Source organism: Vespula pensylvanica, chromosome 2, assembly GCF_014466175.1.
Source record: "Vespula pensylvanica isolate Volc-1 chromosome 2, ASM1446617v1, whole genome shotgun sequence".
Lineage (NCBI taxonomy): Eukaryota > Metazoa > Arthropoda > Insecta > Hymenoptera > Vespidae > Vespula > Vespula pensylvanica.
In genome coordinates this window covers 5,206,121-5,226,870 of record NC_057686.1, presented here as the reverse complement: position 1 = coordinate 5,226,870, position 20,750 = coordinate 5,206,121, and the positions used below count along the sequence as shown (strand labels likewise).

Genomic DNA, 20,750 nt, shown 5'->3' with positions numbered 1-20,750 from the left:
CTCTCTCTGTCTGTCTGTTTGTCTCTTTCTCTTTGCCTCTGTCTCTTTCTCTCTCTTTTACACTCTTGCATTCTCGTACTCGCAAAGCCAGTCATTTCCGTTTCGTGATTTTTCATGGAAAAAGCGAGTCGCCTTTGCGTTTAATCGTATAAAACAGGAAATCACATTTGATTTTATTTTCATATTCGAAACTTTTCAAGCTTAATAGTTGAGACAGGATGAAAGAATAGTCGAGTGGTACCGGAACGAGGTTCGACTAGCGTGAAAGAACTTTGTTATTTCTTTGAGAGTACGTACGTACGTACGTACGTACGCACACACCGAGAAAATTCAGGGCAACGCTCCGATGAAACACCTGCGTTGCCTCGTCTCGCTCGAAATCACAACAACTCAATGAATTTTCATCGGCAGCAGGAATGAATTTTCATTGAGCAGCGTACCGCTGTTTAAAGTCCGCTATAATATGCACTAATACATTTTTATTTCTGTTCTTCTTTTAAAAATTTTCTTTTTTTTTTTTTCTGTATTATGTTGTCGAGTTAGAATTTATTGAAATTATCGTAAATGTCGTAGCAAATGTTTACTTAGTCGTATACATGTTTGCTTAGGATACTGTCGCTAAACATAAAATCAAGATTTACAGAGCCTTGATCAAAATCAAGAAACTTGTTGGTTTTTTCTCAATCGATAGTGATATGCCACGAAGGATGTACAAACGATGTCGTAACGAGCAAGAATCCTAATAAGACCGACCTGCCTTGGTAATCTCATATGCGGCTTCCATGCTTTTACTTGGTCAAATTTTTTTTATAGGACGATTTGTTTTGTGGGAAGAGCAAAATGGGAAAGAGAAAAAAATCACATTGAAAAGAATAAATAAATTTTGTTTCTTTATGGTACAATAATAAATATAATATATGATAACCTAATAAATAATTGCATTTGTATAAAATTTAATGTCAATTTTTAAATATTATGATTAGTTAAGTTATTGATTGATATAAGAACAATTAAATTTAATGCAAAATGTATTTATAGCAAGTGCTGCCATCTCGTGTTGTGACATTCTTCTAATAAAGCTTAAGTGTTCAAAAAAGGCCGATATGAAAGATACATGAAATTCTTTTTCCAATCGAGTCAATAATAGTCAGTTATCGCTTATTATCTTCTGGTATTTGACTACTATCGCTAAAGGTTGTTTACCGATCGAGCAAGATAAAAGTAGTGTTGTTCGAACGAATAGGTAATAGTAGATTCCTGTTTCGTCGGTCGATAACGATAGATATTTGTCTTGCCTACCCTGCATTCAATCGATAATAGTAGATCTAGTAAATAGGTGGAATTCAAAACCGAATGAGTTGGTAACAGACTTAAACTTGTTGGATATTTCTATTTCGTAGGTAATGCAATTTATTTAAAAAATTTATTCGTTGATAAAATAGGATCGAAATAATAATAATAATAATAATAGTACAAAAAATTTCTAATGCAGTTTTCAAAAATATTTAATAAACAGTCTTATGAAGTATCTTTCCATTAGACATTATTGATAATTGTTTTTTTATTTGAAAAAGAAATATTTTATAACAATATATCAATATCCTCGTATAAAATATACATTTTAAGTAATCGGTCCCGACTAAAAAGACTAAAAACATTATGTTAAAGTTTTTTCGTCGAAACATGAAAAGAAAAAGAGGTGGTGAAGGGCAGTCGGACAAATGCGAGAATTATAATTTTTTAAGGGCGGTTTGTTGACGCACAAAGATGTCAAGCGATACCGACAGTTTTGCTCGATTTGTCCTAGAAATAGGATATATTATTTTAGCATTGGGTTTACACAAAAGGTTCTTCGTACTGTTTATTTTACTTCGAGTTTCTTTCCTTCTTACGTTACCATATCCTTCCTCTTTTACTTTCCGGATATAGCTCTTATACTAAGGACAGTTATCGAAAAGTATTTATTTCTTACGAGTAGTTACGAAACAAAAAGTAGAATTTTCGATTGATAAAAAGATTTTATTCGACTAGTTCGCATGTTTTGGTTACAATTACAACAATAATTATCCATGGCACATCATAATGGTTTTTACATATTAATAGTAATTTAATAAATAACACAGAGAGAGAGAGAGAGAGAGAGAGAGAAAGAGAGAGAAGAGATAGAGCAATAAGGCACTTTTAAATAAATAGGTTGTAAATTGCCGTGAATGTGTGCACAACATACATTTATTTTATTTTATTTCTTTTTTTTTGGATTCTTCTCTCGTTAAAAGGCACGATTTCGTTATCGATAAACTTTTCGAATCAGTCGTTCGAAAAGTAGGATTAGAAATATGAGAGTTGTGCCTCGTGATTGTGAGTATGATTGTGACGCATGGAAGCATTTTGGTGTCCACTGTGATGGAAGTTTTGAATATCGTTGCTTCCTTGCTGTCCCCGATACTGATTAGAACTGGCAGAAGCCGAGGATGACATGTTACAACTGTTGTTCATCAACATCGAAGCATTTGTTCCTTGGATAGCAAAAGGCCATGACTGTAAAGCAGAGAAAAGAACTTAATTATTAAATTTATAAATATATTAGTAAAAAAAGAAGAGCTGTTGGTAAAAATATCTGTATCTTGAAATAGTTTTGAAAAATTTCGTGAAAATTCGAAATAGCGGTTCCGAAGATTTGATCGATAATATATATATATATATATACATACATATAAAATAGTTATTTATAAAACGTTTTTCTTGATATAAATCGAATGTTTTAATAAGAAAATAGTGCTAAAACCGTTTTATTCCTTGCTATAAAACAAACATCCCTCTTCAAACAACAGAACAAAGTTAGAATTAATGGCAGCAAAGGGTAAGTGGGAGGTTTTAAAGTGATTCAATCCACCTGGAGAGACATAAACAGAGAGGATGACTTCGAAGACGACGTTTGCCGTCGCGACGCCGAATGGATCCACCTGGCGCGTAGCGTATTATTGTATTGGATAGTTATAATGATATAGAAAATTATGATAATTCTATTTAAATAAATTATCGTTATCTTACATCCATACGATGATTTTTAATTAGAATAATTAATCGTTTGAGTGTTACGGGCCTGTTCAAAAATTTCATCGAAAAATGCTAAATGTGATGATCGTGCCGTTTTTCTGTCGATAAGCAGTAAGTCTCATCGAATTCATTGTTATTATGGCATTCTTATAAATATAATAATGAGAACAATTTCTAAACGATAACAATAAAAACGCGTATCGACAAAAGCCGAGCGTACGATCAATTTGATTTTACGGATCGATGGGCAGGCATTTTTAGGTACTGAACAGAAGTGCAATCGTAACTTTATACTCAAACGGTTAATATTAATAAAATTAAGTTTTCTTTTTTTATGTAGATTATCAGAAAGATTCCATTCGTTTTAAGATAAAAATTAACAAGAAAATTCAAACGGTCAAATATTAAAATATAGTCGTGATCTCACCAAAGCCAAGGACAACGATCTCGTCGTTTCTGGATGAGAATCTCCGTCATCTCTGAGAACGGCACGAAGATGAGCGATGTAGGTTGCAGCAAGACGAAGAGTATCGAGTTTACTGAGTTTCGAATCTGGTGGAATCCAAGGAAGGGTTGTTTTTAATCTGCAAAATGCTTTGCTTAAAACTCGCATCCTTGCACGCTCACGAGCATTAGCTGCGTTTCTTGGGGCTCGGCTATCCATATCTTCTTTGCTAAATTTTTCCTCCGACGCGAATTCTTCTTCGTCGCATTCCAACGATGGTGTCGACGCTCGACGTTTCCGTGGCATCTTCGATGTAAAAGTTCTTATGCGTTCGTTGAAATAATAAAACGAAAATTTATCCCAATATCTTATTGTTCTCGATCGATTTCGATGAGTAGAGCTATTAATATTCGTAATATTCGTAATATTGTTCGAAATTTTGTTATTTCTTTTATTATTATTATTTTATTTTTTATTTTTTTGTTCTTCTTTTTTTTTTTTTTGAGTTCTTTTTTTTTTCGAAACGCAGCTTTTGTAGAAAAGTTCGACGGTCACACACCGCTTACGCGATACTAATTGTCAGCTGAAGTATTTCCAAGGCGAAGAGAAGATAAAGCAGAGAGAGATTTGGGAGGAGAAGCAAGGCGGAAGTAGAAGCACGTTGGTGGAAAGTGCCACGAGATCTGTGGTGTCCAGAAAACCGGGCGGAGCTTTCAAACTTCTACGAACCTCCTTCTTTGAGCTTCTTCATCCTCCTCTTCGCGCTTTTCGAATGTTTTTATCCAATAGCTTGGAAGCTGCGTCATCTGGAGCCACCTGGAACATCCTTCTGTCTGCCGTCTTTTTCTAAACACTTACTCATTTTCATACGCATACTGTTTTGTCTACGATCGTTTTGACGTCTATTAAATTTTTTTATTTCCGTTCTCTTGGTACTTCCGATAAATTTCGTTCGATTTCTTTTTCTTTTTCCTCTTTCTCTTTTCTCTCGTAAGTTTTTCACGATCGAATTACAAAATAATCGAACTTATAACTTGAATCTTTTACAACGACATGCAATTTGGAAATTGATTATAATTTTAGAACATTCTTTGGCATATGACTTAATTTTGCATTATATATTGAGACTTTTTAAAAATACATATGGTCTTTTTTCTTCACAGATTTTTTTCGTAAACTCTTACTTTGAAGGGTAAGGTCATATAACGTTAATCTCCTTAAAATCCTCGTTGACTGGTAGTTAATCGTTTCGTTGGAAGCAGGATTTGAAATGGATCCTGTAATATGAGAATTACAGTGACCCAAGTGAACTCTGTTAGCATCTTAGAAAGGACTAAATTATTGCTTGACAAATTTGTGAAAAACCCCTTGCAATTTGAAACGTCTTGACATTTCTCTGGAATGTAATCGTACGACCATCCTTTATCGATTATATATATATATATATATATATATATATATATATATATATCAAGAATTACTATCATACTTTGAGATATATATAGATGATAATGATTAATATTATTAATAAAGAAAAATATGTATAAAGAGGAATTTGATTAGAATAATTAATGTATCGATAAGATTTGTTATTTACCTTATTGAAAAATTAATCAAGATATATAACTTTAAAGAACGATAATATTAAATTAATATATAACCTGTGTATATATATATATATATTTTTTTTTTGTTATTGCTTATTCATATTTTAGATTTGTAGAGATTCTTGATAATCTATTATCCGACATATATATTGTAATATCTATTTTGTCTAGTATTATAGGTTAACAATGATTGGTAAATAGCGATCCTACATGAATAACCTATCATATATCTCCATTAGTTTCAATACGTACGAGTATTTCAATGTAGATTCGCGGTTGAGAACGAGCCAATCAGAGTGATCGTAGTCTGTTTGTCATGTGACTATTTCTAGACTTCTGATTCGTTGTTTAGTCGAACTTTCAGTTAAAGATGGCAGGCAATACACGCTCGAACGTCGCTGGAGATGCGTGCTAAATGTGATTGTTAAGAGTGTCGTACGTTTTATGATTCTTGATTGTATACGTCTTTAACCTTTCTAATTGCTTATGAAAGCAATATTTTCTGCTTGCTCAAAACAATTGCTTAACATCTGTTTCATAATTATGCAAATTGGTGATAGGCACGATCGAAAAAAAAGTGAATTTATGCAGTAAGGAACGTTCCCGAACGTCGGATATTGACAAGATTTTTTTTATAAAAATCTTTCTCTTGTAAAAGATGTAAGTAATCAAAATAATAATTTATATTTTGATCCATTATTATATTTCAAAGTAAAAATGTTTTTTTAACGTATGGTTATGTAGATTCTAAGTATAAAAATGTCAAAAGAGCATCAGCTACCTTCTGATTCTGATGATGATGATGAGGATTATGTTCCTGATGGAGCTGACAACGAACCTGTATCAGAAGCAGATTCCGAAGGTGAAGTAGAAAGTGGTCCCGAAGATGAAAACGATGAAAATAAGCGAGAAACCGATAAGATAACAAGCAAGAAAAGAGGTAGACGGACAGTTAAAGATAAAAGTACAAAACGTAAGAAAAGAACAAAAAGAAAATTAAAAGATGCAGATGAATCGAAAGAAGAAGATGAACAAGATGAATCAGAAACATCGGAAAAGAAAGAACTTACGGAAGAAGAAGAAAAGAAAAGAGCAGATTCTTTGTGGGCAGATTTTATGAAGGATACCGGTAGGATACTATAACTTGTTATTGTTTAATTTAATTTTCAAACCTTAATTATATCTTTGACTAATACATCGTTCATTTCTATAATAGCGGTAGCTTCAAAACCAAAAACACAAAGCTCAACGAATGGCCCAAAAGAAAAATCTTCTACTTTGATAAAACCAAAAGTAGAAGAAAAAGTGAAGATAACAAAAATATTTGAATTTGCTGGTGAGGAGGTAAAGGTAGAAAAAGAAGTATCAGTGGATTCTGCAGAGGCCAGATTATCTTTGACTTCTGCTGAAAATTCTATGAAGACAGATGCCTCGACTTCTCCTGCCGGAAGAGGAAGAGGAAGAGGAGGAGGAAGAGGTATTAAAAGGGGTGGATTGGGAGGTATTTCCTCTGTTTTGGGACAGATTGGAAAGAAAGCAAAGATTAGCACATTGGAAAAGTCTAAGCTTGATTGGGACAATTACAAAAAGCAGGAAAATTTAGAAGAAGAAATTATAACTCATAACAGAGGAAAGGATGGGTATTTAGAGAGACAAGATTTTCTTCAAAGAGCGGATTTACGGCAATTCGAAATTGAAAAACAATTGCGTAACTCTGGTAGACGCAGTACACGATAAGTCAATGGTACGATGAGATAAAAAAAAGAAATAAAAAATTCCAATTTTCTCAGCTTGCCATTGTCAGGTACCAATAATACGCATTTAGCTTAAATAATTACTGGGACTATTGTCGTATTTCGTTTAATGCATAAGAAAAATTTGCCTCGCTTGGCTTGCCAATCAGCTAAATCAGTTTTATGGTAGCGATTGACAACCACATTTTTTAAAAGAGACTGATCATTCCACTGTATCGAGACTAATTCTATATATGTATCGTGTAATAGTTTAATTTACTTTTTGCGAGCATTTGTCTCGTCCTGTCGTATCGTTACAGAACTTCGCATCGAAGCAGGATATTTGAAGCTTGATGCTTCTCTTACCGATTATATTCAAGTGATACAAGCTTCAATTTCTTTTACTCAATACAATACAATACAATACAATAGTTTAACTAGGTAATGTAAATAAGAGCTGGCACTATAGAAAATATCACAAAATTACTGAATATTAGAAAGAATGATGCGTGTATATGGTAGAGTATGAATCGTAATACTTATATACGATATTGATATGATTATTGAACTATCACGATCACTGCCTCTGGCGAGTCATATGAAGAGTACGTTATTTTATTTATAGATAATCATTACGTGTGTATATAGAATCACAAGATACGTTATGAAACAACACAGCATAATTACACTTACCGTAGCTACTTTATGTTTTTTAAGATCTGTAAAAACGTACAGACTTTAATTGATTTTTACTAATGGGACATAGGCAGTGGACGATCTAATAACATAAGTAGTGTATATATGACATGTTTACAAACATGAATTCCGATTAAAACTTAATTTCAATTTTTCATGTAACTCAGGTCACAGTTTCTTAAATGTATTAACTTTGCGATATATTATCGCATCATTATACGTCAAAATACTTTACATTTGTGGACTTATTAACGTTATGCAATAAAGATAAAGAAGCAACAGTCTTTGTCAGCGATCTATTGAAAGTAGAGTCGGACATAGCGATTGTTTACATACAAAAATGTATACCTTTACGCATAATATTCAATCCTTTGGAAAAAACGCCTTGTAAATACGACTGATCTTGAGGTATCATGCTAGGTAATAAGGTAAATAATTAATATAAAAAGTATTGCAAAAATTATTTTATATAGAGAAACCAATCGCATGCATTGAAGCATTCACATTTTTAATCAAAGTCATTATGATGACGTTTCGCAGAATCTCTCGAAATTTTAGCTGAAAGAAAAATGTTTTTTTTCCTCGATGTTTCCTCATGTTTCTGTGAATTAATTATTCTTTCTTTAAGTTGTTGTGAATTTATATGTATTTATTTGGAGATATCTTAGATTTATGAAGTATGACAATTAATTAACGTACATCTCTGTGCGCGCAACAATATTCGTACTGTGGAGATGAATTACATAGTACATGCGAAGAGCGAGATTTCTTAGAACGCTTAAAACAAAAGAAAATAGTTCCGAGACAGTTTTTTAACCACCTACATTTTCCCTTTTTCTTACAACGAGATCGTTTTTGCTTTTTTTTCTTCTGCTTAGGTTCGATACAATTTTTTATTCTGCATTTGCAACATCTTTCTTCCTCTTCGTATCGATGAGCTTTCTTTTTCATTCCGGACTTTTTCGGTCTGTAAGATTTTTTAAGAATCTTATTCACAACGTTGCACCAAAGAAGACGAGACTCTTTGTACGAATATTGCGATTGTTTAAGAGTATAAATTTATCAATATTTTACCGTGCTTTTTTCAGTGAATCTGCGGATGTGGAAGGTTCTGTGGTAGATTCCAAAGGTCTGCTACATCTTTTGCTAAAAGTAATATAATTTTACGTGAGACATTTTCTATATTTCTTTTTTTTTTTTTTCCCCTTTTAATTTATATAAATAATAGAAATTTACTTTCTGCAACATATCCCACAGCGACCATCTTTTTCTTGTGACTTTTTAGGCTTTAGTTTCGCGCATTTTGGTCGTTTAGTTTCGTTGCGACTTTTTCGTTCACTATCAGGAGAAAATGTTACGCATGGCTTTACCTGAAGTTTTTGTAATTCTTTGGCACTATAAATTTAAAACAAATATACAAACAGAAATATGAGGGTAGAAATGTCGAAAGAGAAGATAGCAATACTAGAGACGAAATAACTTACTTCAGATATATATTCAAAGGACACCTCGGATCAGAACATTTTTTTGACATTTTTTACTTCCGCAAAAAAAATATTGTATGTATCTTGACAATCTAAATAATCTGTCGATTATATTTAATATAAATATATCATAAAGTAATAACTCCATTAAAATGAATTAATCACGATGATCGAATAGTACTTACATTGGATATACATTATTTGTTGCATATTGCATAATTTTTAAGATTTTCAACATTTTTCTTTTTTAAAAATTTAATCAAATTAATATCAGACGGAATGTATGTTCATGTCATTGTTTTAATTTTCTTTTGGATACTTGCGCATTTTAAATTGATACATTTTGAGAGTAAGCGTCAAGAACTTACTCCTTTTCCGAAATAAATTTTTTTTTTAATTTTGACTTGGGATTATCGCCTAACCTGAGCCGTATCTGGAAATATTTGACAGCTCATGAACGTAACAATATCTAGTATCGATATTTAGTCACATTCTCGCAAAAGTATCTAAAGCAAGATCGCGTAGAGATTTAGAACGAAAATAAAGAGAAAGAAAGAGAGGGGGAGAGAGAGAGAGAGAGAGAGAGAGAGAGAGAGAGAAAGGAAAGAGATGAAATAAAAAAAAGAAAAGAATACGAAGAACGACGTCTTCCTTCGAACATCTTCCTACTAGTAGTTTGTTAACTCGACTTATGTGTACGACGGCCAACAAGCAAGAGTATCGACGCCAGACTGGCGGCCATTAGTTGCGGCCTTGCCATCGGCAATTTATTCACCAACCGGAATATCTTTCCAGCCGTTCGGCAAGCCTCTTCCATTCCGGAGCACGATCGTCAGAATCTTGTGAATTTTCTACTTTCCATGCGTTTTACACAAACTCGGAATTTACTTTGTCGAAAAAGAAACGAGTTAATGGTTACAAATTATTATTGCTATTATCATTATTAATATTATTATTATTATTATTACTACTACTATTATTATTTGAATTGAGGAAGTTGAATAAAAACGAGCGATTAATCGTCCAGGAGGTAACTATACTTTACTTCGAGCTTCCGTAATAACTATGCGTACTTTAAAAGCTATGGCATGGTTAAATATAAGCCGCTTTATTACGCGACTCGTGTATATGTTCTCCCTTAAGAATTTCCCGGCTGCAAGTAATAATGTACGCCGTGCGTGCGTTATTACAAACGCATCTCCGGTAAATCTCTAGGTCGGTAAAATGGGAAAGAGGAAAAAGGATAGGTGCGATAGAAATGATGAAGTGATCGTCATTGCGAGGGATGATGGGGTGTTAGTGGCATGGGAATTTAAAGGGACGAATACGAAATTTGCCAATAAAATGGAGAACGTACGGCTTTGTTTGGCCGAAAACGAGCGTGTTTAGTAAAGCAAGGAAGGGTTAACTGTGAATAATAATTTAGTTTCCGACGAGAGAAGGGATTTCGTTTTGCGAACGTAATTTTGTACTGTGATCGATAGAATTTGCAATGCTAAACGAATTCATTTGTATTCGGATTAAAATCGAACAAGGATAATGATTTTATTGGCGTTTCTATATTTCTAAATCAAGATTTATGTTTCGATTTTTTCTTTTTAATTCGATCGTTAATTATTCGAAAGACTCATAGACATTTATCGAAATGATATCCGTTTACGAAGAAGAAGAAGAAGGTAGAAAGTATTTCCTTGAAAAGAACGATCGATGAATCACTTTTTTCGTAGTATTACGTAGTATAGTAATATCTCTCGGTCGGTTCATGGTCGGTGAGCGGTAATGAATGTAAAAAATATTTCGCAGGCGGATCAGTGAATGGATAGTCACCATCGAGATATAGTTTATGACGAAGGATAAGCTTAGGATGGAAAAAGTGCGTACGGGACTGACTCCTCGTCCATCGTGGATAATGTATATAGTACATAGAACAAAAAGGGATATCCACTCGAAAATGCGGAGGCCACTCGTGCCTAAAAGCACTTGGATCGGTATGTGGATCGATTACATAAAAGAAACGTGGCGCGAATTAATGGTAGACACGAAGCGTGGTACGAGAGAAAACATAAAAAAATCTTGAGAAAAAAAGGAAAAAGAAAAATAAGAGTAATTGAATCGAGAGTAGGAGCAAAGTGGAACCGTAAGGCTTCCTTTTTTACATTGTTCTTTCGCACTGACTCTGTTTCTCTCTGTTCCATCATTTGACGTAGGTATATCTACGTAGCGTGACGTGTTCTTCTTTGGAATTCGACGAGAGACGGTAGAAAAAGCAAAGCGTTAAACGACGTGCGCGTGTTCCTGCTATTTTTAAACGTTTCAATGTGTAATGTCTAAAGAATGATATTTTTAAACGAACTTACCAGGCCATTGTTCGTTCGTCGCAATTATTATTACAAGTTGAATCCTCGTCATCTTGATTATTTTCTTCGTTTTCAGAGTGTCGAAATATTTTAGGAAGGGAGGAAAAAAGTATATTCGACTGGGTTCGTTGAATAGATTTTATTTTATTTTTTTTTTATGTTCCTTTCTTTTTTATTTTACTCGACAACATTGGCCTCGTCACGACACCAACACGGTCTAGCTCCCATTTCTAATTTTCGTTTGAACGCAGAGAACAGTCTAGTCTACGAAGGTCCCTCATTTTTCAGCGTCCTCCGCGTTTCCTCTTCTCGTTTGCTTCTCTCTATGCCGCTTTCGCACCCTCCGGGTAAACGATCTCCTCGGGCAACGCGTTTCTCGGTGACTACGGAAGACAAGTAGCGGGAAGATTCTTGGTCTCTTTACCCTCATCACAGCTTCCTCCGTCTACCTCCTTCTTTATCTTCTTCTCTTTTTCTCTCTTTTTTGGTTCTTTCTCTCTCTCTCTCTCTCTCTCTCTCTCTCTCTCTCTCTCTCCCTCTCTCTCCCTCTCTTTTTCTCTTCCTTTCGCTCGACGACGGGTATATTTTATGGATGGTCGTCTAGAGCTCTCACGGCGCCAGCTCTCGTGGATACATCGAATACTTGCATCTCCTAAGAATGACTGGAACGTAAACGTAAGGCGAGATGCACCGGTATCTCTATCGAACGGCATCGAGTTCCAGAAAATGGAATCTCAATGATGAGAATGAAGTCTTCGTGAATTAAATAGCATCTTTCCAGGGTGGCCTGTGTAAATAGATAAAAGTTTTATTTAAACGACAGCGACCATTCGTTAATGTTATACCAGTGTAAGTTTTGTAAATCGCTATCAATTTCAATGCCCAGGCCGATGTCGCGACGTACGATTAAAATTCATCTTGTTGCAGTGTTCGTAAATCAAAGGCTCGTTTGTTTGTTAGTTGGGATCGAGTTCGTTTTGCCAGCGAACACGTGTCGGAATTCTGACGGCGTGCAATACGAGATAATAGTTAAGTACTCGTACTAAGATACTTCTAAGAAGTCGTAACCGCTAATGTGTGCTATCTCTCTTTCGCTCGAGTTAACTCTCTACTCGAACGGACGAAACAAATGGCATGTCGTTGCATCGACGAAGAAATACATCCGGACGTGGATGGTTCGTTAAGCGCGGTATTATGCTCAGTTCTATGCGACATAGACGAAACGATTGTAACACGGAAGGTTAAAATCTCGATAACGCTAACGAATTTACACGGAGCGAAAAGCTTTCGGTATCTTTTACAGCGTTTACATTTCGATCCTTTTGTCTAGTATCTTAAGAAAGTTTAGTGCTTCAGGATATTTATAGATATTACAAAAAGAACCTTGCAATCTCGGTAGAGCAAAACGCATAAACATATTACCAAGGTGAAAATACGTTATTATCTTCGGGCCAAGATGGCATTTAAAAGTAAGTAAGCGAAGAAGAATCTCTATGAGAGCAACGAAATTGCATAAAGACGGAAGCTATACGGTGATTTACGATGAATGTCAGTCTCGTTTAATTGGCCCTCAGGTTTCTTTGTAACGAAACCGAAGGTTGCGACACGATCGAGAGCTTATCGTCAGAGACAGGAGGAATTCTTTATGGGTCACGTTTATCTTACATCATTGGACTGAATTCGTAGATTCTACTTTCGATAAAGGCCATTTGTTCAGACGAGTAAACGATAGTTACACCACCATCACGACGACGACGATGACGACGGAATTCGTTGGTAACGACATGAGAATCATTTGTTCTGACTCATCGTTTTCGTGATGTAAACTTCGCTTTTGATTATCGTTAACTATAAACAGGTGTTATAACGGAGGAAGGAATTCCCGTTCTCGTCATTATCATTATTCTTTATTTTTTCTCTTGACGGAAAACAGTTGTTATGGTATATAAGTATGAAGCGTACTGTTTCCTCTTGTTCCCGAGGTGGATAGAGTAGGAAAAAAAGGAATGTAATGGGCCGGAGTCCTTGAAAGGACCGGTTGACGTGACCGGTCCACTATTTTTAACTGGATCCTTTTGTTTCGCTGCTCTCATCACTTCCCTTTTACGTTCGACCTTGCACTTGATTCGAAGATGTCCCTGCTCTTACATTTGATTTAGAGGATCGATCCTCTCATATGGTATCCATATCCTTTACTCTTTTCTTCGTTCCTTCTTCTTGTCGTTGCAATACCTTCACGAATGACGATATCTCTTTGAGAAGGTTACTTTTAAATTTCAGATATGGACATGTAAGAAGAGAGATAGAGAGATAGAGAGACAGAGAGAAATACGTTGAGAAAGGAATTTGTCATTTGCAAGACAGCTCGTTGGACATGGTCATTATGCGTCCTACGAAGCGATCGTTACATCGCGAATACAAACGAGCTCTTCTCTCGCCGTTTCTACTGATTCAGAAATGAAGTTGTATTTCGTCGGAAACATTCGTAACCCGAATATACACGACTTCGGAAACACAACTGGATTTTTATTCAATTGAAACTTCGTAGAAAACTTATCGTCATAGGTCGAAAATAGAACGTAAAAGAAAATAGATTTGTTTGTATAATGAATTAAGGATGGCTTTTATTTTAGCTCACAATATTACGAATAACATAATTTTGTGAAATAAATTCAAAGAGAATTTTGGAAACGTCGATCATCGGAAAACGCATTTTCATGGTTCCATTATACCATTCGCGGTCGATATTAAATTTAAGAAATGCCGCGTAGGACCGAGGAGGGTTGATAGTAGGCGTTCGGCAATTTCCGTCTGTGTTCGGTCGTCTTCGGGCGTAGCTACACCGCCCGGAACCGTCAGTCTCGCGCACGACTTCGAAGTGGGAGGACGCGTTGTTCCTTGCACTGTTGGTTTGATTTTTCGACGTGGAAAAATCGATCGTACTCGGTGAATTTCGACGACGCCTCTCAACGTCGACAGGCACATTCATGTTACAACGAGAAATTCGACTCATCGCAGTACTAACAAATAACGTAAATCATTCGCGTATTACGTGAATAACCTCTACACGCGAATTCGGATGTGCGTAGTATTGTGAATACGTTCTTTTTTTTTTTAGTGTACATCGCTTTGATCAATCGCTTGGTGTATATTATTCTTCTTAAAGGTGTTTATCTCGTTCTATCTACTTTGGACCGAATTTATTATGTTACTACCGAACGCGCGTGCGATCGTCACATTATTTTGACCGAAGGTGCGCACGACTACGAGAACAGGACCAACGCTGCAAAATGTTACCACAGACTCCTGACATCATTCCCACTACTCTTAATCAGGTAAGTGCTAACAATTAAGTATGTATATTTTAATCTTATCTAATAACGAACGACGAAAAGTATTTATCTGTCTTGTCGGAAACGAGAAACAATACGTAACGACTCGTTTAACCAATATTTCGTCGATAATAATCATTTACATATAACGTCTTTTTCAACAACATTGTACCAACAAAGTATTCTACTTCATATTTTTCTTTATTTATGTATTTAATTTACATTAAATATCATGTTGATGTTACATCACGTCTAAAAAAATTAATGAACATTTTCAAAGGTTCGACGATGCAGAATCTATCTCTGAAGCTCGTATTTCTACTACATTTATCTCTCTCTCTCTCTCTCTCTCTCTCCCCCTCTTTCTTTCTCTTTCTGTTTCTCTTTCCCTCTCTTTTTCTCTGATCGCGTGTGCGGCGAATGCGTGAAGAGCAGTCTTCCTTTTGGATCGTTCACCGCACCAATTATTGATCCCCTAATAAGCACAGTCCGTGAAAAAAAAATTGCTTGAAACATTTGAACGTACCATTTTACGTACTTAGTAGAAATCAGAAAGAGATTACGTGTATTCACCGTTATTGTACGTTTGAAAACTTGACCTTGACTCTTCAATATTTTTAATACTCTTTTGTTTAGCAAGAAATGAGAACACTCGTGTTGATGTGAGTGGAGGGAGAGGAAAAGGAGAGAGAAAGAGAGAGAGAGAGAGAGAGAGAGAGAGAGAGAGAGAGAGAGAGAGAGAGAGAGAGAGAGAGAGAGAGAGAGAAGGACAACATCGTTAAAATCGTTTTTTCTCGAACAAACAATACTATCGATTGTTATAACATTTCTACGAAACATTTTTTGTTTTGTTTTATTCTTTATTCAATTAGAATCGCACGAGTAAGTTTTTATTCGTAAAAATATTACCAAAGGGTGTCGAAGATGGTACCTGCCGCTCCTGTCAAGATGGCGTGTAGAAGACAAATATTTGCAGTCTGAAGTTAGGGATTTACAAGAACAGGACGTTTGTGTGCGAGAAAAGGAAGTTTTTTTTTTTTTTTTTTTTTTTTACGTCGCGTCACGTTTAGTCAATATTAAACGTTCTAAAGTCGGTCGATAAGTATTTACGATCTTTATATTTCGTATCTCTCGATTGATGTATCGATCGATCGATCGATCGAATCATTCTCGAGCCGTAGTGCGAAAGCTCTTTTAGAATTTAGATGAGATATCGCCAAAGAATCTCCTTCCTTTTATCGTCGAGGTCCGCAGGTAGAAAATATTTTAAAGGTTTCGACCTTTCCTTTATACCGAAGTTCTGCAGCTTCGATCGTTTCGATTTTCTTCGAGTGAGAATTAAAAAACAAAGAAAAAACAATTGTCCTCCTTTTAAATATTAATTGAAATATTAATTTTTAATATTAGCTGGACTTTTGCACGTTTATTATAGATCTCGCGTATACGTAAATTCGCTTGTAAAAACTGTTTGTTTCTACGTTACATAGAGATCATTCCGATTCGATTACCGTACGTTCTCAATTCTATAGCACATGAATTTTTGTATACGCGTCAGATTTTATCGGCCGAACCATTCACGTAGAATTAAAGGACGTGTAACTGAGTTTTCCGATAAAAATTTGATATTCATAGGATCGTTTTGTAATCGTTATTTCGACTAAAATTTCTTCTCCCTCTTCCCCCCTCTCTCTCTCTCTCTCTCTATCTCTTTATCTCTCTTTCCCCTTCTTTCTCTCTCATCCTCAAATACACAAAGAAATATAAATAACATACAAAAAATGCAACTTAGCGTTTCGTAATAATCACGTGTCGGTGATACGTAACGTTGCTATTGTGTATATTTTATTAGGTAACACCGTGGTGTCAGACAAACGTTCTCCTTTTTATAAATGAAAGCATGGTTTTTAACGCGAACAAAGAATATTTTTATAATGCTAAAGAATATTTAAAACGTTGGCAAAGGTATGCTTTGTTAATTAAACGTTAGGAATAAATTCTAAGGAAATAATTTGAAACTGACTTATTTCATCGGAAGCCGAAAGAAAATTAAAGATTTACATATTTTATGTACGTTAAACGTCAATAAGCATTGTTCCATTAGTCCGTAAAAATTTTGGGTTACGAAAGTCTTTGTTAAATAGACTCACGAAAAAGCTGAATGTAAAGGAGTAAAAAGGATGAGAAAAAAAATACTACTCGTTTAGCGACGAAAGAGAAAGAGTAAAAACTAAAATATATATGCATACATACATTCTATATTCGGACTTACTATATCTATACATTTCTCTAAACTCTTGTATTACTGTTCGCGCGAAGAAGCTGGAAAAGACGAATAATAAATGGAGAAGCGCGACATTGAACGGACAATGGCGCGGAATATCCGCCTTGTGTGCTGGTAATGTACAACAATAGAAAGACCTCGGTAGTGGAATATTAAAGCAAAGGTCTTTCCTCGTTTTCGCGATATTTCTATCTCTCTCTCTCTCTCTCTCTCTCTCTCTTTCTCTGTATATCTGATCACGAGTTTTTTTATTTCATTTTATTTTATTATATTTTATTTTATTTTATTTTCTTCTTATTCCCTTTTATTCTAGTTCGATAATTTTTCTTGGTGAAAGTAAGTAATGTCGAAACAATCGTATCGTCGATATATCGAAAGTTTCATGGAACTTTCGATGACTCGTCGAGAAAGAGGAAAAAAGAGGGAGGGAGAAAAGAGAGTGTCTTCATTCGAGCACTCTGTTTGCTCGTAGATTTCGTCCCGCTTCGTGGTGACAAGTCGCTCGAGTTTTATCGTTCGTAGAAGGTGCGTGACGTACTCCACAAGAGAATTCTTAAAGGCGGGTCGACCTTATCGATTCTTTCGAAAGCCCAACTTCCAAATGGTATCTTTGCTATATTCTGTCAGATTCTGTAATAAATTTCTATTCGTTCTTTTTCGTTCGGTCAAGGATAAAAAGACACGTGGTAAAAGAATAACGTGCTAATTGTGCGACAGTTAAATTAGAAACATCGCTGCGAGCGACAAAAACTAATTAGCATATCTGTCTCTTTCTTTCTTTATATCTCTGTTCGATTATAATTTCGTTTCATTCAACCCGTATGCATACGCAATCCTTGCTATTTTTAATTGATTATTTATAATGCTTTTTACTACGTTTATACTATAAGATAATATATCTAAGATATTGAATATCCTATTTGAATATAATATTTTTTTTTGTTTTACAAGACATTTAACAAATGCAATAAATATTATCCATTTTCCTTTTCCCTGTCTTTCTTTCTATTGCTTTCGCAAAATACGAAATTCCAGGCAACTAATTCCAAGACAGTGGGAACTCGGTGAGACTTGGATACACGGCAAATTTCGTCATCGCTCGCGCGAAGCAACTTTATCGTCTGATTAAGGCTCGATGATATTTGCATAAGCGATAGGATAACGACGTTCCTTCGTTGGAAAAAGAGAAAGAGAGAGGGAAAGCGAATCATGATGCTCAGTAGACTCGACCGCCGCTACTTACTGACATTCCCGTACTCCCATAGCTTGTAAATACATTTATACGCGATTCCGTCATGCGTGTACTATGCAAATAGCATAGTACCGCGACTACGTTAGCGGCTTATGCTTTTTGCAGAAGTCATACGACAAACAACAAGAGTCGTAGAAACGAGCGACGCTTCTACTTTTGCAATTAATGTTGCACTAGGATGCACACAGGTAAAAATTACGAAACGGGGATGATTAAAATTGAAAGCGAATAAGATTGATTAGATTAAAAAGAATATACTTTTTCTCTCATGGTAACTCGAAATAATCGTCGAATCTCTTTCGAGTATGCATTTTCTGTTAACGATCACCACATCGAACATTAACGATGACGCCCGAGTCCCGTCACGAGCTCCGTGACTTTCTTAGAGGTATCGTGCATTGTTACATCGTCTTAGTCGTCGTTCCTACTCTTCTCGGCTTCCTTCGAAGAACACCTCTTATCGCGTGTGCTTCGTTCGAATTAGAAACATAGTTCGCATAGTGGATACATACACTGTTCGAAGTACACCGTTAAGTGTCTGTCTATCGTGCATCGGTAATACGTAGAAAAGTTAGATAACGAATTGAAGTAAGTAATTTCCCGGTAAACAATTATTATGTTCTCAATTATTTTTTTAACTCCCGATGTTAATAGTTTTGGTATTTACTATCGTTCAACAATATCGACAGTTCGAGTACAAAGGACTTTCGATGATATCGAATAATGTAGTCGGTAGGCGTAATCTTGGAATATATCGAAATAGCACGTATCCTTGATCTTTCATTTCCCCCTTTTCTTTTCTTTTCTTTTCTTTTCTTTTCTTTTTTTTTTCTTTACTATTATCATTAATAACCATAGAAGCGTCGTTGAGATGCACTTCCTAGCGTGGGAAAACGCGTTGAATCGTCGTCCGTGGAATTCGATGGTAGTCACGTTCCATGGACTATGCGAACGGCGTATAATTTCTATTTAACAGTGTATAACCATAATAGGCTCGAATCGATTGCCGATGCGGAGCGCAGTGCGAACGGAGAAGTGCGTTACACTTGACAAAATTGATTAGCGTGAGCGTTCATTGTAATCGGAATTGCGTTCGTCGAATTGAGGACGTATCGATATGGCGTGTCGTGGTTTTCATCGTCACTACGGAACTCCATGATCGAATATGCAGAGGATGAACATTCTTGTACGTGGAAACGAGCCTAAACGAGCCTAAACGAGTCTAAACGAGAACATTTTATAACGAATCCCGAGACGATTAGAAGAGTTTTTTAAAATTAATCTGACGTGATTTAGAATGTCGATCCGACACGATATCTAACGATAAAGGCTCTATGATCACAGTTAGCTAATGGAGAATCGAAAGGTTCGATAGAGGACTAAATTGATCGACGGTTCGAAGCAGTTACCCCATATTATATAGTATACCGAATAAAGCCACCCCACCCTGAAATTAAGTCGTCGAGATGTTAATGAATAATCTATCGAATAATTAACAGTCATCAGGAGCTTTGGAAGAGAAAATTTTCGCTCGGTAATAGCGGCTTCTTTGTTCGCCTTATAGACCTTTTCTTTCTTATCCACATCTTTCTTTCCTAACTCTTTAAAGGGTACAAGGATCGAACTTTAGAAAATAAAAAATCGATACATCACGATATATATATATATAGTTTAGATCTTGATAAATAAAGAATTTTATACCTCGTTTATCCTGTATATATATATATATATATATATATATATATATATATATATATATATATGGAAAACATTTTGATGATTAGAAAGAAAGTTATAACCTTGTTAATCGATATATTAAATCCAGATTTTATCGATGGAAAATTGATAACGGAGCGTAACATAACGTTGTTAATTATATGTTGTAACCGTTAAATCGCGATACATATCACGTAGGCACTGTATTTGGTACGTGTATTTGTTAACCGATAAAATGTTTCCCCCTATATATTTCTATTCTAATTAATAACAGGTGACGTGGTTGGTCTTTAATTGTGTTAGTCAGCCATGCGCGATCCATTATGTTAACGGTCTGTAATCTGCGACGATATTAAATTATTATTCCGATAATTTTCACATATCGTGTCCATATGGGCGTTTCTCAGATAAATAGGTATCTTACAATCTGGCCTGACATTCAACTATAAATGAATATGATTCTACTCGACGAGTAAAAACGTGACACTTTAGCTCCTCCTTTTTTCTCAATTCTTTTTTCTTTCTTTTCTGTTTTTTTAATCTCTTCTCGCAAGCAAGGCGAAGAAATCTCACGTGTTCTTCGTCGACCGATCTCAAGATCCATCTCGTAACTCTGACCCCTAATTAATTCGCCGTAATTAGCGCGCGTAACTCTCGACTACGTAACCGCATTAATCTCCGACACCGTAGGGATTTAGGAGAAAGAAAAGGGCTGTGGACCGTAAATAGAGCCTCGACGTTGAGATCTATGCTAAACCACAGACAGGCTAGTTCTCGTCGTCTCGTCGAT

General features: G+C 35.4%; 4 protein-coding genes and 1 long non-coding RNA gene across 5 annotated transcripts in view; 2 read left to right on the top strand and 3 right to left on the bottom strand.

Annotated features, from left to right (window-relative positions):
• Positions 1–1,836: 1,836 nt before the first annotated feature.
• LOC122637583 (transcription factor 21) lies at positions 1,837–3,938 on the bottom strand. The gene is made up of 2 exons (XM_043829794.1): positions 3,485–3,938; positions 1,837–2,538 (listed from the first exon to the last, which is right to left on the bottom strand). Exons 1-2 carry the CDS (start codon positions 3,806–3,808, stop codon positions 2,329–2,331), a joined length of 534 nt encoding a protein of 177 aa, XP_043685729.1. The 5' UTR covers positions 3,809–3,938; the 3' UTR covers positions 1,837–2,328.
• A 1,535-nt stretch (positions 3,939–5,473) lies between these two features.
• LOC122637941 (craniofacial development protein 1) lies at positions 5,474–7,819 on the top strand. The gene is made up of 3 exons (XM_043830478.1): positions 5,474–5,769; positions 5,854–6,238; positions 6,326–7,819. Exons 2-3 carry the CDS (start codon positions 5,869–5,871, stop codon positions 6,844–6,846), a joined length of 891 nt encoding a protein of 296 aa, XP_043686413.1. The 5' UTR covers positions 5,474–5,769; positions 5,854–5,868; the 3' UTR covers positions 6,847–7,819.
• A 347-nt stretch (positions 7,820–8,166) lies between these two features.
• Positions 8,167–9,123, bottom strand: LOC122637942. The gene is made up of 4 exons (XM_043830479.1): positions 9,023–9,123; positions 8,775–8,933; positions 8,613–8,684; positions 8,167–8,505 (listed from the first exon to the last, which is right to left on the bottom strand). The coding sequence occupies exons 1-4, from the start codon at positions 9,070–9,072 to the stop codon at positions 8,229–8,231; spliced, it is 558 nt and encodes a 185-aa protein (XP_043686414.1). The 5' UTR covers positions 9,073–9,123; the 3' UTR covers positions 8,167–8,228.
• A 2,783-nt stretch (positions 9,124–11,906) lies between these two features.
• LOC122637995 lies at positions 11,907–12,367 on the bottom strand. The gene is made up of 2 exons (XR_006329332.1): positions 12,225–12,367; positions 11,907–12,166 (listed from the first exon to the last, which is right to left on the bottom strand). It is a non-coding gene; the product is annotated as an uncharacterized LOC122637995 (long non-coding RNA).
• Positions 12,368–14,228: 1,861 nt separating this feature from the next.
• The window catches only part of LOC122637986 (breast cancer anti-estrogen resistance protein 1), a 45,558-nt gene continuing 39,036 nt past the window's right edge, over positions 14,229–20,750 (top strand). Inside the window, exon 1 of the mRNA XM_043830577.1 lies at positions 14,229–14,714. Within this exon, the coding sequence (XP_043686512.1) occupies positions 14,670–14,714 (45 nt within the window). The 5' untranslated portion in view covers positions 14,229–14,669. The remainder of the gene's footprint in view (positions 14,715–20,750) is intronic.

Bases quoted from the DNA above. Each gene is read 5' to 3' on its own strand.
- LOC122637942 (XM_043830479.1), bottom strand. From the start codon at position 9,072: ATGTCAAAAAAATGTTCTGATCCGAGGTGTCCTTTGAATATATATCTG. The intron at 8,685-8,774 runs GTAAATTTCTAT...TATTACTTTTAG, and splicing joins TGTGGGATATGTTGCAGAAA to CAAAAGATGTAGCAGACCTT. The intron at 8,506-8,612 runs GTAAAATATTGA...AAAATCTTACAG, and splicing joins GATTCACTGAAAAAAGCACG to ACCGAAAAAGTCCGGAATGA.
- LOC122637941 (XM_043830478.1), top strand. From the start codon at position 5,869: ATGTCAAAAGAGCATCAGCTACCTTCTGATTCTGATGATGATGATGAG. The intron at 6,239-6,325 runs GTAGGATACTAT...TTTCTATAATAG, and splicing joins AGATTTTATGAAGGATACCG to CGGTAGCTTCAAAACCAAAA.
- LOC122637583 (XM_043829794.1), bottom strand. From the start codon at position 3,808: ATGCCACGGAAACGTCGAGCGTCGACACCATCGTTGGAATGCGACGAA. The intron at 2,539-3,484 runs GTGAGATCACGA...TCTGCTTTACAG, and splicing joins GATCGTTGTCCTTGGCTTTG to TCATGGCCTTTTGCTATCCA.